Below are 17,303 nucleotides of genomic sequence, written 5' to 3'. Positions count from 1 at the left end.
TCCTGTTAATTCTTTTCTTACTCTTGGCAAGTAAGAGTGAAGAATGGTGTTCAGAGATCACAATCTGTGAGGCAGAGGTATTCACTATTATTAGGTTATCACTGCTTCTAGACCTTTTCAATGGACAGAACTAGGAAGTACTAGTGATTTTATGATAACAACAACAACAAAAAACCCCACAAAAAACAAAAACATGAGTTCATATTGATATATGTAAGTCTATCCCTTCACTGTTATGCTGAAAATCTTGGTTCCTAATGACATTATTATAATTATTTATTTGTTTTATCCTAAAGTAGATTTAAAAATGACAGTATCAATTTTCTGTTAACAATAAAATTATTGAATGCATTTAAGAATTTTGCAGGTCATCATATGGTTATGCCTTCAACTTAATATAAAGCTAGGTTCACCTGCTTCCATTTTGTTTTAAAATTTAAAATAACATGGTCAAAAGTCAAAACTATATATACCAACGTTCATTCACAGACATGTCCCCTGCATTCTGTAACTCTCTCTCCCTCTATAGATAATCACTTTGATTCATTTTTGGTTTACCAATTCATTGATTCTTTTTGAGAAATATATATCTGTCTAGCTTTATATTTTATATATTTTTCCCATATTTCCTTCCTTTCTTGTTACCCTTTTCACTTTGTGATTTCATGAAAATAGAGGCAGTGGTTTGGCTATCATATTTGCAAGTTTTTTATTTCCTAAGATAAAATTCTTCCAAGCTAGAGGCTTGAACTCAATTATACGATTGTCTATACCTTTTCTTCTAAACATGCTTATTTAGGCTATTATTTTCAAATCTAAAGCTTATTTTTCTTGATAGAGAATATGCATTCTATCCACCGTCGATTAATTACAATATGTTCCTAGAACCTACCCGAACTTTTTCTTTCTTGTTCTGTAACAACAACAACATAATTTACAAAGTATTATATAGTCCCCTGTAACATCACTCAACAAAACAAACCATACCTTGGAAACACTGTGCTTTCTGTAAAATGTGGTGGTCCGTTCACCATGTACAGGCCTTCTGATCCTCGGACTAAAGAAATGAAATGGAGAGAACCACGACTCTGTTAATACTCAGTTATCACATATGTCTTAAAAAGCTTTCAGTCAAAATATTAATGAAATTATTAAACATGTCTTAGAATTACAGGATGTTAGCGTTAAAAACGCTACAGGATTAAACATGTCTTAGAATTACAGGATGTTAGCATTAAAAAGGATGTTTTCTTACCCTATTGCATGAAATCACATAACTGCTGAGAAATAAATCTTCCCCAAATCCTTATGCTAAAACCCGAATCCCAGTGGGATATTATTTTGGAGCTAATTAGATGTGAGAATGGAGCGCCCACGAATGGGATTAGTGCCCTTAAAAGAGCTCAGAGAACTAGCTCGCTCTCTCTGCCATGTGACGATCCAGTAAGAAGTTGGCAATCTGCAATCTGGCAAAGGGCCCTCACCGGAGCGTGACCAGGCTGGCACCCTGATCTCAGCCCTCCAGACTCCAGATCTGTGAGAAATAAAGTTCTGTTGTTTATATGCTATGGTACTTTGGTATAGCAGCCCAAACTAAGACAGGTAATACCCCTTATTTCTTTTTCAATAAAGCACATTCATTTAGTCTGTAAGACTATTTCAATACACCCACGTTTATCTATTTTACAAGAAATCTATGTGTGTGCACTGAGATACAACATTCATATTTACATTCCTTCATTCAAATGGAAAAACAAAGTGATCTCAGTATTATGTTTTCACGTTATTTTAACCTCATTTTCAGAATGTATGGATGTTGGAAACAGAATTAAAAGCTGCGCCTAAATTCAATCTTGGTTGCATCTGCTTACTCTCTCAAGCAACTTTTATAAATAAAAACTCAAAATGTTAACTGCCATCAGTGAAAGGTAGTTGGTGCTGCAATAGAAAGGACTTGAACTCAAAGGCAGACTTTCATTCCTAAGGCTGTGGAACCTTGGCTGCATCACTGTATCTGTGCCCTAGTCTGTAAAATGGAAACATTAGAACACAGAGTGGCTGTGTGCTTCATATAAAATAATGACATGAAAATGTAGTATGTATTCAAAGTTCTTAAAAAATGTAGGGCATTATTAATATATTTATAATTTATCAAACTAAGAGAGCAAGTGGGATTCGACACATTTATTTACAAAGCCCCCGATGACACTAATATCCTGAAATATTAAATGGGAATAAAATTCAAGATTAAATAAGCAAAAATATCTATAGAACTAGATTATACTTTTTAAATTATTTTTATTTTATTTTTATTGTTTTAACTAAATTTATTGGGGTGACACTGCTTAGTAAAATTACATAGGTTTACGCGTACAATGCTATATCATCTATATATCACTCGTGTGCTTACCACCCAGAGTATACTTTTGAAAGTGGCTGAATTAGAAGCTTCTAAGGCTTAACCAACTCAATTCATCTAGTCAACAAATACTTAGTTGGAAAAACTACCTCCCAGATCCTACGTTGAGTAACGGAGATACAATAGGGAGGAAAATTCGCCTTGTCCCTGGCCTTATTAATCAAATAATTAGTCAAATATATGGAATTCTCTAACTGTGTTTAGTGCTACAAAGGAAAGATATAGGGGGCTAACAGAGTGAATAACAGAGTTTTGATCTAAAAATGGAAGGTTATGGAATGTGTCCTTGAGTAAGTCATTTGTGTGCTAAGATCTGCATGATGAACAGGAGTTACCAAGCGGAGAGAACAGTAACAAGTGCAAAAACTCCATGGCAAGAGAGGTGAGGAAGCATCAGAAGAATGTAAATAAGGCTTGTGTGGCTGGAAGGCGACACAGCTGGAGAAGAAAACGGCACAGACCAAGCAGAATCTCATGGCCTAAGTTAGGCAATACTGGTCTGTCGCCTAAGAATGGTGGGAAACTTCAAAAGGGTTTTAAGCAAATTTCTAAAACTAGATTTGCATTTTCAAAAGGTCAATCTGATACACTGTAGAGAATGACCTGAAAGGGAGTAAGAGTGGATGTGAAGAGACTATTCAAGATGATTCTGCAGTAATCCCACAGGAGAGATTAAGGAAACGGACTAAGGTGGGGCAGTGAACATGGAAAGTGGAGAATGAGTGTTCAGTATTTAGGAGATAAAACTGACAGGACTAGGTGACGAGTTACTATTTTATCAGCTAGAGTTCTTGCTAGTAGCAATAAGAGATGAAAAGAAGAAAAATTGTACGGAGGTCCACGGCCACGATTATAGCTGCTTTCTGCCAGCTGTTCACAAATCTACCCTTCTCTTGGTTCCTGGGAAAACAGCAAAAACTGGTAGACAGGGGCCACTCTTGGCTCCAACTCTGATCCACATTTTCTTTCCTTTCTCCAGGGATAGTTCTCAGAACACTAATATTCCATCTGAGAATTAACTCGTGCAGCTTTCAGAGATTGAAAGTAATATAATGTACGGTCTCAAAGTAAGTATTTTATAGTTAGAATGAAAATAAAAGAACCACTGATGAACAACATGTGCCCTCACGGACCTTCCAATCTAGTGGAGAGATGAAGGTAAGTAAACACATAATTGAACGATCACTTTCTTGTTAGACATCCACAAATAAATTATACAACTGGATACGATATTTCCTCATCTGCAGAGCACTGGGCTGAGTGGCCAAACTGTTGAGGGTAGTTTGCCCTTGAACAGAATGGAGCCTTGCAAAGTATTCTGCATATATCAAAATCTAAATTCCTGACACCACGGCTTACGAGGCTCTCTTTATACAGTCTGGTCCCTGCCTAGCTCCACGAGATAGGCATTGGATTTAAAAAAAAAAAAAAAAAAAAAAAAAAGAATCCATCACTGCACTCAAGATAATGACTTCAAAGAAGCTCAGTTTATTGCTACACCTTAAATGAAACACTAAAAATACCTATTCTAAAAATATAATGACATTTAGAAAATGTTTTGTGCCAGAAAATGTTTTTTAGAAGATTTTAAAACTATGAAGTTTAATTCATTAGCATCAAAATTCTCAATTCCTTCTTGGCCTTCTGACTGTTCTCCAGTATAGGCAAAACAGTACTATTTTTCATCACCAAATAAATCATCTGCTGCAATACCACGTACAATCCATTATGATTTAGAAGAGGCCATTCTTTTCTTCATATTGTAATTGAAGTTTAACAAACATTTACTTTGAGGGATTATTAAAAAATGAATTTCCCAAACTAGGGAGTAGTTAGAGGAGTTCCCTTTATTCCTAGGTTACACAAAATTTTGTCAGCTTAATGAGGCCCCTCCCACAAGCTACAGTGGCAACTGAACACACTAAGAGCTCTCTTTCAATATTCACATAGAAGCGCAGGAAAACAGAATGGTGCATTGTCAGTGTAGTCCCAACGAAGCTGCAGTGTATTAGAAAACATGCCATAGGATGATACAATCCAACCACGTTCTACTGCCATAACTTAGCCCATGAACATATGCTTGAGGTGACTGCAAAAAAGAAAAAGAAAAAAGCTTCCTCCAACTCATCTCAGCTTCTTGCATTCTCATGACACTTGTACCTAGTGACCTTGGTCCTCTACACTTGATTTTGCCATTATCACCGACCACAATGCTTACTTGGGGAAAATTCAGTTTTTGTACAATACACGAAAGTGGCAGCTGTACCTCAGAACCCATGAAGATAAGCCTCCTGGCCACAGCAGTGGGAACTTTCAGGGTATCTGGGGCAACCACTACAAGGATTTCCTTTTCTAAAATTTCTGTTTCATACCTATACCCCAAACTAAGATAGGTGAAAGACCCCAAAGGAGTTGCTAGACTGATGTTTGTTTATCCCACCCCCCAAATTCATATGTTGAAACTTAATCCCCAAGGTGATGGAATTTGGAGGTGGGGCCTTTGAGAGGTGATCAGGTCATGAGGGCAGAGCCCTCATGAATGGGATTGGTGCCCTGATAAGAGAGGCTCTCGGGGAGCTCCCTTGCCCCTTATGCCATGTAAGGATACAGAGGAAGACAGCTGTGTATGAAAACAGGAAGCGGGCGCTTACCGGACACTGAATCTGTCAGTGCCTTGATCTTGGGCTTCCCAGCCTCCAGAACTGTGAGAAATTTCTGTTGTTTGTGAGCCACCCAGCCTGTGGTATTTCGTTATAGGAACCCGAATGGACTAAGACAGAAGTGTGTGTGTGGGGAATCCCATTTAACCCACACTCTTTCATGTAGATTATCGACCCAAAATCTTAGAAGGCAACACTTGACCGAAAACTGAATGTGAAAAGTGTCATGTCTTTCCTGATCGAGTAGATTCAGTCTCATGTGGTTTTCAATTCCTGGTTTTAGTATGTTTTGGAGAAGCAAAAATCTTGATTCAACTTAACAACTGCTTTTCAACATGCACATGTTCACATTCTAAATAAAGAACACTTTAAAAACAAAAACCCAAAGGTTACCTATTCTGATTCCATTTGTATAACACTCTTGAAATGACAAAATTATCATTACGGAGGACTGATTAGTGGTTGCTAAAGGTTAGAATTGGAAAGAGGGTAACATACACATACGACCACAGTTGGAAGGTTTGTGTCTTTTTTGTGGTGATGAAGCAGTTCTACGCTTTGATAGTGGTGATTACATGAATCTACTCATGTGATACATTTTCTTAGTCACACACACACGAAATCCAAATAAGGACTGTAATTTAGTACCATATTTTGCTGTGTATAACACGCACCCACATTTTGGGCCCAAACTTTCAGGGGAAAAAATCTTTTATTTTAATTTTTTAATTCAAATTTTTATTTGTTTATATTTAGGTACTTGTTTTTTGTATTATAAAGGAATTTTAGCGTTTATTTTTTGACATATTATGGAATAAGAAATTTTATGCAACGAATAATTACAAAACCCAAGAAATTTTATGTACTAGTAATAAATTCACGATATTTAGCCATCATAGAAGGCCAAGAACTCTTTGTCGTTGCAAGTTCATCGTAAGTTCAACAAAACTGATTATCGTATTCCAGGGTATTTTTGCATACGGATATCACTATCGATTTCTAGAGTTACACTTTTAACTCATAAGTATAAATAAAAGACTTAAAAACATTTATAAAGAGACGGATTAGTACTACCCATGTATAACTCATATCCTTATTTTTCCCTCATAAATTTGGGTAAAAAAGTGAGCATTATACAGGGCAAAATACAGTCAATGCTACTGTACCAGTGTCAATTTCTTAGTTTTAATAATGTATATGTCATCTGGGAAAGGTAGGTACAGGGTACATGGAAACGCTCCACAGTTTTTGCAACTTCTTATAGTCTTAAATTATATCAAAATTAAGGGCCTTTAAAAAGCCTATCATTTTGTGTAATGCTTTGTTCACAATGTGGCAAAAAATTAAACCAATTTAATTGGTTTAAAAGTTTTTCAACATTTCTCAAGAATGGGAATACTGGACAAAAATGATAAATAAAAATCAAAAGTTGAATAGAACAAGATTTTTGTACAAAGGAAAAGACTTCCCACGAGACAAAAGTACACATCATACATAACTACTTTAAAGACTGATACCATTGGTTTCTAGTAAATTAGACAACTGTCTTTGTATATGATGTTTTACAAATGATACGCCTATTTTAGGGAACCAACAATTGAATTTATCGTAAAAATCATATTAAGTCATTATAGTATTGTTCATACATATAAACTACTATTTAAAACAAATATTTTACTTCATGTCTCCCTTCATAGAAGCATAACTATTGAAAGACCTGCAAGACATTTTGGAACCGATAAAGATACTTTACTGGATTTAATCAGTTTGAGAAATTTTTTATACAAATTTGAATAAATGGATATACAAAGTTTATTAGAAGAAACACAAAATCAGGTTTGTAACACAACAGAAACTGTATTACAAGTTAAAAGCAAAAATAAATATGGACTCAAAACAAACTCTTTTCAATAACTGAAACAATATTTTCTACGTAGGACTTTGTAATGAGGAATTCATTTTAATTAGAAGTGACTGAATGTGAAATAGTGAATAGAACGTGAAGCAAGCTTAATACAGTGTATTGAGACGTGATACGATTCCTTGATTTTAATGATTTCTCTTTTTAATCAAAAGGGATCTGGCAACATGTTCTATTAGAAAGAAAAATCTAGAATGCAAATAATTCTTTTCATTAAAGCAACAAATAAATGCCAGGGTTTCACACAGAATAACTGTTTGAAAACAGTAATTACATTATATATTGTACATATGTAATATCTTTTTAAAACTTAGCCTCTCCACAAACTCACAATTTATTGCTCTAGGCCTGAAATTATGAGTTAATTTGAGAAAACTACTAGGCTTCAGCAAACAAGAGTCCTATGCTAGGGATATGGTGATCATCATGATATTCTTTCCAAACTTTATATCCACTGAAATACATATCAATTTAGGAAAATGATTCAACTTTGAATAAATTATCTCAATGGTTTCAACTAGGCCAGATGATTAGACAATATGGATTTCATGTAAGTCCATTGTTGTTTTACATGCCCAGAATCCAGGCCCCTTTTTTTAGGGGACTCTAATTTTCCTTTGGGAACTATCCAAGGGTGAGAGTACACTTTAGTCCTGGTGATGTGATTAAAATTTGACTGATTCAAAGATGAGCTAGAGCCAAGCCAAGCCAATGACAGCCAGCCTTGAGACGGGCAAAAATGTGCTCTTTCCTTTGCAGCTGCTGAACTGGTTGAATGCAAACCTGGAGCTCCCATGCAGAATGTTAGCTTGAGAATGAATTTAATCAAGAAGAAAGCAAGAGCCTGGGGAGGGAAGAAAACAGATTTTTGGAGTCATGTGAATACTTGCGTGCAGCCGTACTGAAGCTTTAAGGTTTAAATGAAGTTTCCTATAAAAATTCCCTTTTCACCTGCTTTGTTTTTTTTTGTCATTTCTAATTAAAAGTCGTGACTAATAAAATTTACTGGATGATCTCCAAATTTTCACAACTCCAAAATCCCATGAGTCTAAGTTTAAAAAAGATTCTGGAAGTAAAATAATCTATTGTTAACTAAAATATCTATACTAAGAATGCTAAAAAGATGAATCAGTATGTTCCAGTTTTGGGAAAATGAAGGAACATGAAGTGGGAAGACTGGATGTAATCCTGACTCTGCCAATTTGCCATGTGAATCTGACCACTTAATTTCTCTGGGCACCTATGAATATAAAAATATTCATAGGTAGATTTACTAGATAACCTGTAAGCTCTTACAAAGTCCTTGATTATAAACATTGTAAGAAAATTGTCATTCTTGGTTAATTTGACTATAAATGAAGTGATTATTTTTCATTAATTTATTCCTCCATTAAACACGTAAGAGTGTCTACTGTTTACCAGGCACTGTACTTATACTGAAAAGATAGGAATGAATAAGACTCCACCCCACAATCAAGGAGTTCACACAGTCTAGCAAGGGAGAAAAGCATCTAAATAACTAGATAATTTTCTTAAATTATAAGTGAGAAAAAAATTCAAATAATTTATGAGGTACAAAAATGGCCTGGGAAAATATATCCGGGAAGAGTGAGGAAAGCCCTTACGAAGCAATGATGCCTGAAGTGAATTTTAAAAGATTAAAAGAAGTTAGCCAAATAAAGAGAAACAGGATACTCCTAGACTGAAGAAATAGTTTGTTCAAGAGTTTTATAAGCAGTTCAATACAGAAGGAGTACAAAATACGATGGAGTGGCAAGGAAATAAATGTCAAGAGCTATTCAAGGATTATAAAGCGTTCCACAGGCTAAAATCTGTAAGCAGTGAGGAGCCACTGTACAGATTTTAAAAGGGGAGAACATTTATCAGATTTTAAATATACTGTTTTTTAATTAAAGTTGAAATACGCAGTTAGCATTCCAAAACTGTAAATAGCATACAAGTGACCTTTATGAAGCTAGAGAAAAACTTTCACTTAATTATGTGATTATGACTTTTAAATAGTATCTGCCTGGCATATTATCTAACAAATTATAGTCAATATTTGATAAAATGTCTGATGAATAAACTGTGGTAGCCAGACTGAATGTGAGTGGGCATGGTGCTTAATAACAAAGATCTTAAAATGTAGAATGACAAAAAGTGCAAAGCTAAAAGTTCATTTCAAGTTGGGGGGGGGGAGAAAAACCTCTTTCCTGGAAAGTAAACAATCTTTCTTAATGACTTCTTTTTTCCTTCTACATAAGTTATTAAGTTACCAGTGACTTAATCAAAGCCTTCTTTTCCCTCCCAACTTCCCCCTCCTTACTCACTATATGAGACTCCCAGCCATTACCCCAGTCCAGAGTCTTCCCTGACATTGTCCAAGACTAAGGTAATTAATTACCTTCTCTAACATTATAAACTCTGACTGTTTCAAAATCTCAAGAATCCTCTAATGTTCTAATTCTAAAATGCTCATAACCATTTTAACATCAAAGGTTCCTAGATTATCTCAATGATGTTCACTGCTACTATCCCAGACCACTTTCATCACTGCCAAAGCTCTATTCTTTCTATTCAGTCCTACAAATTTCATTAAAGCAAGAAGTACAGAATTTAGCAATACTTAAACTGAGGTGTTTTTATTGTGTGGTCATTCTAATTGACTGGGTCAGGTTTACATTTTTTCCTTATTACAGAGCTAAATGACTTCATAGTGTCAACAAGGTCTGTCAAAACACAAGGGTTCATGCAACACTAGTATTGCAAACCCAGGGTAACAAATTCAAGTAGCACTTTCTGTTCTTACCTCCCTTCCTTATTTCTGTAGAACTTGAAGCGGCAGGGAAGAATGATGGATGGCAAAAGGGAGGGGGAAATGCAGGCTCAGAGGCCGGGGGCCTGACTTCCGATTGCCACGCTACACCAAGAAACCCGAAAGGCCCCCGGGCTCTTCCGCAATCAACAAGAAAAGGCCGATCAGACTCCAAGGCTTCTCGGGTAGTCCCCAAAGACAAAGACACAAAAAGAAACTGCTCTTAAGAGACAGTCCCTTGCTCGTTCAGAACTCACCTGTCAGGAGCGGCGTGGACGGCGCCATGTTGTCCCGGAAAAAGAAACCCGTGTACTCGGGTCAGAGTTCACAAGGGCCAACCCGGCCCCTACACGTATCCTCAGGCGTGGAGACCGCGACTTGGCGTTTCCGGAGCCACCAGCCTCGGGGCCAATTCACTTCCGGTTGGAGAGCGCGGCAGTAAAGGAGCCCTAACGCGCACGCGCAGCTCTGGGGCCACACTTAATAGAGCTTGGGAGGGTTGGGCTAGAGCCCCTGAGCCCGCCTTGCCCTCCCTCTCCCTCTTCTTAAGCAGGCGGAGCCCGCACTTCCGCGGGGTGGAGTCGGCTCAGTGCTGACGTTGGCAGCCGAACCCGAAGTAGTTCGAGGCGAAGAGCTGCACGGTCCGCTTGTTGCGTTGCGTTTCCATCCTCTTTCACTCCACGCTCCCGGCGGCGGCGGCGGCGACGGCGGTCTGAGGAGTATCCCGGCGGCCTGCTCTCTTCCGTGAGCGCCCGCCTCCCTCGGCCGGTCAGCCCGGCGTCCTCAGTCAATCGGCGGCCCGCGCCCCGCTAGCGCTCAGCCCCCGCGCTCGCCGCGCCCAGGCCCAGCGACCGGAGCTAGCGCCCCGCCTGAGAACCACCTCGCTCCGGCGACACGGGCACCAGGAGCGGAGCGTTGCAGCGGCCGGACGGGAAGCGAGCGAGCGAGTCCAAGGGGTGGCTGGGCAGGTGGTAGCGTCGCGAAGATGGTCGCCAAGCAGCGGATCCGTATGGCCAACGAGAAGCACAGCAAGAACATCACCCAGCGCGGCAACGTCGCCAAGACCTCGGTAAGGAAAGAGCGGACCCTCCTCTGTTCTGCAGCCGGGGCTGAGGCCCGAGCCCTCGGGCCGCGTCGAGTTCTGCTCCCCAGACCCGCCGACTCCGGGGGCCCGAGGTCGCGAGGTGGACGCTAAGTTGGGGGGCTCTGGGAGGTGGGTGCCGGAGCTGGGCGGCTCGGGAACAGAGGGGAGACTTGGCCCGGAGTGCAGTCTGTGGGAGCCCTGGTTCGGAGGGTTTTTTTTTGCATTTGAAACGGTGGATTTTCCTTTTTGCAGAGAAATGCACCCGAAGAGAAGGCGTCTGTAGGACCCTGGTTATTGGCTCTCTTCATTTTTGTTGTTTGTGGTTCTGGTAAGTGTTTTGGGGGCGACCGTCGAGTAGGGTGTTGGATGACGGGTTCGGGATGACGTGGTAACCCTTCAGTGGTGAATCTTAACCGCGTAGTTCTCAGCCCACCTGCCGGGAGCTCCACTTAATTCTGTTCATCTGAACCAATTTGCTTGTCCCACATATGCACAGAGGGTGGTGCTCCAGAAACTTCTCCCAGTTTGATTTGTGCGCACAGGAGATCAGAAAAGGAGGTCAGGTCCTTAGTAATTATCAAGTTGGAAGAAATTTAAACCAAAACAAAAAACAAAAACACCTCATGGAAGGAGATAGACTGTTTTTGCAACCGCATTATCAATTCCTTTGCAAAATAGAAGCTTATGAACATCTTGTGCATATGGATGTTCGAACTTAATTTAACATGTCCCAGAATCTAACTTCTTATGTCAAAACTGGGTATATTTTAAAAAGTAAAGTAATACAAGGGATTGATTCACTATAGAGAAAACGTGCCTGATTGGTAATTTTTAAATATATGACAAATATTTTTTAGATTAATAAAAGAAATGTTTGACATATGGTAAGAAAAATTAGTTATCAGAGCAGCCTGCTGTTAGAGTAATAGACTCTTGCCTCTGCAAATGGATTACAGAATGCCTTTCCTCTCTTCATTTATTATATAAGCTGTTGATATTGAAGTACATGTTTCAGTTTTCCACATTCTGACCTTCCAGTTATTGAGGTTTCTCCTAAACATTTCGCTTTGCCTGTCTCCTGAACGTACCAGTTGGAAGCTTTCCAGATAAATGGCAAAGAGCCAAGCAATTTATATAAGCTAAAGATTACTGAATTTCAGCTTTGTGAGAATGAGGAAACATGCATATATATTGTAGGCCAGGCCTCCAAAGGACATTTAATACTTAGTGATAAACCTAACTAATTCTGTGCTCGAAAAACTAGGTTTGGCACCGTTTAAGTTCTTTCTAAAATGATTACATATCTTCAAACTCGGACATTTAGACATGGATCTCAGAGAAGCTGAGATTTTAAAAAACAACAATGGATATTTATTTACTCATTTTGTTAAGGTGGGCCTGTCTTCATTTCTTATTACAATGAAGTTACATGGCATTTGCAAGCAATTGTTTAAGGGTACTCTTGGACTCAAACTACTTAATATCTATCACTTACCAGACCTATTTTATTCAAAACATGTTTTAATATTTGCTCTTTCTCTTACAGCAATTTTCCAGATTATTCAAAGTATCAGGATGGGCATGTGAAGTGACTGACCTTAAGATGTTTTCATTCTCCTGTGAATTTTAACTTGAACTCATTCCTGATGTTTGATACCCTGGTTAAAAACAATTCAGTAATGCATCCTGCCTCAGAATGACTTTTCATATCATCCTTCATGTGTCATTCCAAGGTTTCTTCACGAGTCATTCCAAGTTTTCTAGTCCATACCACAGTGCCTTGCAAAAGCACCACATGAATAAAGCAATAAAATTTGATTCTTAAGCTACAGTAGTGGACCCTACTTATTCAGTCATTTAAGAGTAAGTTTTTTAATGTGGTTATTAATACAGTGTACCATGTAGATAATTAGACTAAGTCTGTGTAGGCAGGGTCTAGATTTTGTTAACCCTAATGTGTAAATGCAATTAGCTTAATTTAAAATTCAAAATCTTACGGTTTTTATATAGCTAGGCACTTTATTACAATATCTTGAAAGCACACTCCCATATAGGGTCATGTAACTGTCCTGTAATAAAGGTGCTTATAAATGGAACAACTACACAGTTAGCCTAGTTTTCCCACAATCTTTAGCACCTGAAAAAATTTTAAAGCTTCTGAGTGCTCAATGTAAAGGGAGACGCTTATAGCCACAATGTCTATTTTAACAACATTATTTCTGTTATTGTACCTTGGATTTTGCATGAATGAATATACTAACCTAATATTCCATAAGAGGACAACTTGTTTGAGCATTTTATAACTTAGTCACTTCAGTTTCACTGAAAGCTATCATGGTGGAGTAAAGTCAGGGAAGTTTTGTTTATGTCACCATTGATTTCACCAGAATTACTTTAATATATCAAAGGGGTCTACTATGCTAGATAACATTTTAGGGAAAAATACTACTAAAAATGGATGCCTCATTGGGACATATTGTTGCGTCCAATGTGCCATAAGACAGCATGTTAGTAGCACTTTTAATACCAAAAAAGGCACATCAACTTAAAAAGTTACACTTAGTTTGGAAATGCTTTTTCTAGGTTTAAGACTAAAATTCTGTTAGGGTTCTAGATACGTCATAGTAAAGTGTCATCTGGAATTAAATGGTTTTACTGATAAGGATCAGTCTTTAGTCTTCCCTTTGTTACATGATTTTATAGGTTATGGTTGATCAGACTTTCTTTTTACTAATGGTAAGGGTGAGTGAGAAGGCAGGTTTTGGGTTTTCTGGTACTGTTGAAAATTGCAAGTATTGGCTATTTTGAAATACTGAATCATAACTTGATGAAAAAAGCCTGAGCGGCGTCTATGTGTTAATGAATTGGAAAGAAAGCTGCTCGTTTGCTTTGTTAATTGCCTCAGGATATTTCTTTTTAAAATAAGCTGTTTTAAGAGGAACAGAAGGGAAATCTGCTACCTAGTCTATACACAGTGTGAACCTCAGAGTTTCTGGTACCCCAAAGTATGGGGGAGAGTGAGGGGGAGGAGTGGTTTAGGACACTTAGGAATCTGACTACTTTAGAATAGGAAAAGAATCAGCCAACCTGGGCCCAGCAGGTTTTTGTCTTCATTGTTACCTGCCTTTCTCACCCAGGAAGTCAATCTCTATACTTGTTTCCCTCTTTGAAACAAGTGTCCTGGTTAACTAATTCTATTTTATTGTAACTTTAAAAATGAAAGTTATTGTTCTAAATTCATAGCAGGTGCCTTATTCCTTGCTTTGAGTCAAACCATTCCATATCGGTTTCCGTTGGTGTACTATAGATAATTGGCTTTAAGATGTTGGGTGTTTCTAATATACAATGTCTATTAATCTGACTGTTAAGTTGCCATAGCTAACAATCGTTTTACATATGTAAAGTTCATTCCCTTTGTATTTCATATGTAATTTTCCAGTTGAGAGCATTTTATATTAAGGATGGATTATGCATGTTTGGGTCAATGAAAGTTATGTCTTATTTGATTTATTCTTTAAAAATAAATTTCCCTGAATATTTGATGCCTTCTAAAAGAAAATGATTTTACGGAGTTCTTATCTGAGTGTACCTCTTACAGTTAATAGAAAATGATTTTAAAGAATGCCTAGTATTATGATGTACTTGAGGTAAATAGTATCCAGACGCACAGATGTAAGGTTTATAACTGGGAAGAGGTAGCAAGAAAAATATATAAAGCACAACGAATTACATACTTCCCCACCTAGGCTTTACCCTCATTTCATTATTATCTGAGTCTGGTTCAAGAAAGAAGCACAGTTCTTTTGATCTCCCTTTCCCAATTGAATTTTATCTCATCTAATGCACAGTATGAGAAGAAATGCTTTATTGGGGTTGTCTACCTTATCCAATTACTCTTTGTAATTTAGCTATAATATTTCAATGAGTTGTCAGTGATTTCATTGTATGTGTTGCATTGTGAATAATGTTGCTCAAAATAATTGAGTGGGCTTCCAAAATAAGTAAAGATTTTCATTGTAACAGGATGCATTGTAATGGCTGTGACTTACATTAAAGAAATGTACATACTCACTGCAGGGCCGTGGCTCTTCTCACTGAGGTTCCTGGAGTGTTGTTGGCACAAAGGACTACCAGGTAGTGCTGGATTATGTTCTTGGGAGGTTCGTCAACAGAATTTTATTGTGCTTTCGCATCTGTAAAATTTGGAACATCATCAAATTTTACACTTAGAAATTATTCTAAAGTTCAATTTCCCTTTACCTCCCTTTTTAGTTTATTTACTTGTTTTAGACACAAACCACGACTTGAAGAGGTAGGAGTTGGGCTCAACAACACATTCTACATCACTCCCTCAGAGAATCCTTCCTTGTCAAACATAGTCCCATTCTAGCTGCTTTGTACTGCTTTATCTTCAAGTTGAATTAGGACGAAAATGTCCTAATTTGGTAAAAGTACTAGTAAGCAGTAAAAGGCCAGAAATAAGCTGAAGGGAAAAATTAAACTGGACTTAGATCATTCAAAGTATAAATTCATATTAGAATTATAAAGATGGAAAGGATATGGGAAATTTTGTCCAACTGCCTCAATTTACAGGTAAATGTAAAAAAATCATTTATTCAGTGAATATTAAGTAACTTATATGCTGGATATGGAGATAGAGCTGTGAATACAGACTTCCAGCACTCAAGTATCGTTCAGGCCCGTAGTGGGGGAAAAGATAATAGTGATCATAATTGTAATGAGTATTTCCAAGGAGTGAAACCAGATAAATGCTGTCTTTGTCCCCACAGAGCTAGTTGAAGTGAAGCAGAAACTAGAAACAAGGTTTCCCGACCCAGTGTACCCTATAGAAATCAAGGAATGATTGCAAAGTGTCCTAAAATACAAAGATCAATAATGTTATCCACTGTAGCATTGAAGAGTACATTTTTAAAAAAGTATTTGCCATCACTTTACTGTACTTTGTTTTAAATTGTTTCGTCTGTAATGTTGAAAATTCTTATTTGATAGTTCAGTAGTCAAAAATAATGCAGTCATGTGTCCTCCATGATGCTTTTTATAACAGTTTCGGTAAGTAAATCATGTGTGACTTTGTGCAAATTTCTGCTTTGGAGTACAGATAGAACAAACCTACACATTGAAATAATTAAAACTGTGATTTCAGTATCATTAAGTGGCTTATAACAGGTTTTTCTTCCTGTTATGGAGAAAGTCTCAAGACAATGAGAATAATTGATTTCAGAGCTAGAAGAAACTTTAGAAATGATATTGATTAACTCCTTTAATTTACACTTGAGGGATTTATGCCCTGGAGAAGTCATCTTTCCCATGACCAATGAACCTGTGGCAGAGCAAGGATTAGAATAGTTTCGTGATGACCAAACTGGCTCTTTGGTATGTTGAGTGCCAAGGAATTAGGATTCAGTAGGAATGTCGTCTTTTACTTCAGGAGATTACATATTAGTCTCATGAAACTCTATGAGTGTTCCTTGAAGGTAAAATCTGAAGATTTCCTGAGCTTCGGTGGGTTCCCACTGCCATAGGGATTGAAATTGAAATTGTGCTTTGATTTTTCAGGGCATGTTACAACACGGCCCAACCTACCTTTTCAGCCTTGACTTCCATTGCTCCCCTCCATAGCCCTGCTCTAACCCAAAGAGTCTACTTTCATTTTTCAGATACCTTGTGCTTTCTTTAAGTGTTTTTGTTCATTTTTCCCTACATTATAATACTGTGTATCCTTCAAAGTCCAGCTTATATTTCACCTCCTCTGTGAAGTTTTTCCTTGCCGTGGGAAACACTCTCTTTGGGATTGTTGAGTAGCGTTTACTATGTTGTCATGTTTATTTGTTTTGTTTCTTAGTTTCTCAGCCAGAGTATGGAATCCTTATGAAGTAATGCCATATTTTTCTATTTCACTCTTTTTTTCATCTACTGTCAACCACCCCACAAGGCTAGTATGAAACTTTACACACGGGGAGCTCACCTTTTTAGTTGAGCTCACCATTTAGTTGAAAGAGTAATGAATGCCCTATCATATTAGAAAAATCTTTAAAGCAAAACATGTCCTGTAAAATCATCTACCCTTGATACAACAGTCATCCCAACTTCTTCCAATCCTGGTAACCTCTGGTTAATGGCTGGGCTCTGCACCAGAATTCAGTCTGCCCAGAAATAAACTCTTCCAGGACAGTTTTGACATTTGGAATATATCAACAGTGGTATTTGTCCTTCAGTCATATTTGAGAACCTTTCATAGTAAGTGTCATTGAGAAAACCAAAAAGTGCTTTATAAAGAAAGCTGACAACTCACCACACCAGTCTGTCCAGTTATAAGGGAAAAGTCAAATAGCCATGCTTGTTTAGAACAGGTGCTTGTGGTCTGTCAGCTGCCCTCTGTCCCC

The 17,303-nt window shown here is 37.7% G+C and overlaps 2 protein-coding genes across 3 annotated transcripts in view; one reads left to right on the top strand and one right to left on the bottom strand.

Annotated features, from left to right (window-relative positions):
• The window catches only part of EIF2A (eukaryotic translation initiation factor 2A), a 37,362-nt gene extending 27,156 nt beyond the window's left edge, over positions 1-10,206 (bottom strand). The window contains exons 1-2 of one of the 2 annotated variants that reach the window (XM_033129131.1): positions 10,073-10,206; positions 988-1,057 (exon numbers count right to left, since the gene is read on the bottom strand). In XM_033129131.1, coding sequence (XP_032985022.1) covers positions 988-1,057; positions 10,073-10,100 — 98 coding nt within the window. In that variant the 5' untranslated portion in view covers positions 10,101-10,206. Of the gene's footprint in view, positions 1-987; positions 1,058-9,809; positions 10,020-10,072 lie in introns of those variants that run through there. The other variant, XM_033129138.1, reaches the window with a different exon arrangement.
• Positions 10,207-10,366: 160 nt separating this feature from the next.
• On the top strand, positions 10,367-14,971 carry SERP1 (stress associated endoplasmic reticulum protein 1). The gene is made up of 3 exons (XM_033129152.1): positions 10,367-10,884; positions 11,152-11,227; positions 12,446-14,971. Exons 1-3 carry the CDS (start codon positions 10,801-10,803, stop codon positions 12,484-12,486), a joined length of 201 nt encoding a protein of 66 aa, XP_032985043.1. The 5' UTR covers positions 10,367-10,800; the 3' UTR covers positions 12,487-14,971.
• The last annotated feature ends 2,332 nt before the right edge of the window (positions 14,972-17,303 follow it).

Source organism: Rhinolophus ferrumequinum, chromosome 2 (genome assembly GCF_004115265.2).
Source record: "Rhinolophus ferrumequinum isolate MPI-CBG mRhiFer1 chromosome 2, mRhiFer1_v1.p, whole genome shotgun sequence".
Lineage (NCBI taxonomy): Eukaryota > Metazoa > Chordata > Mammalia > Chiroptera > Rhinolophidae > Rhinolophus > Rhinolophus ferrumequinum.
The sequence above is the reverse complement of the archived record's forward strand: the minus strand, read 5'-3'. Positions and strand labels throughout refer to the sequence as shown.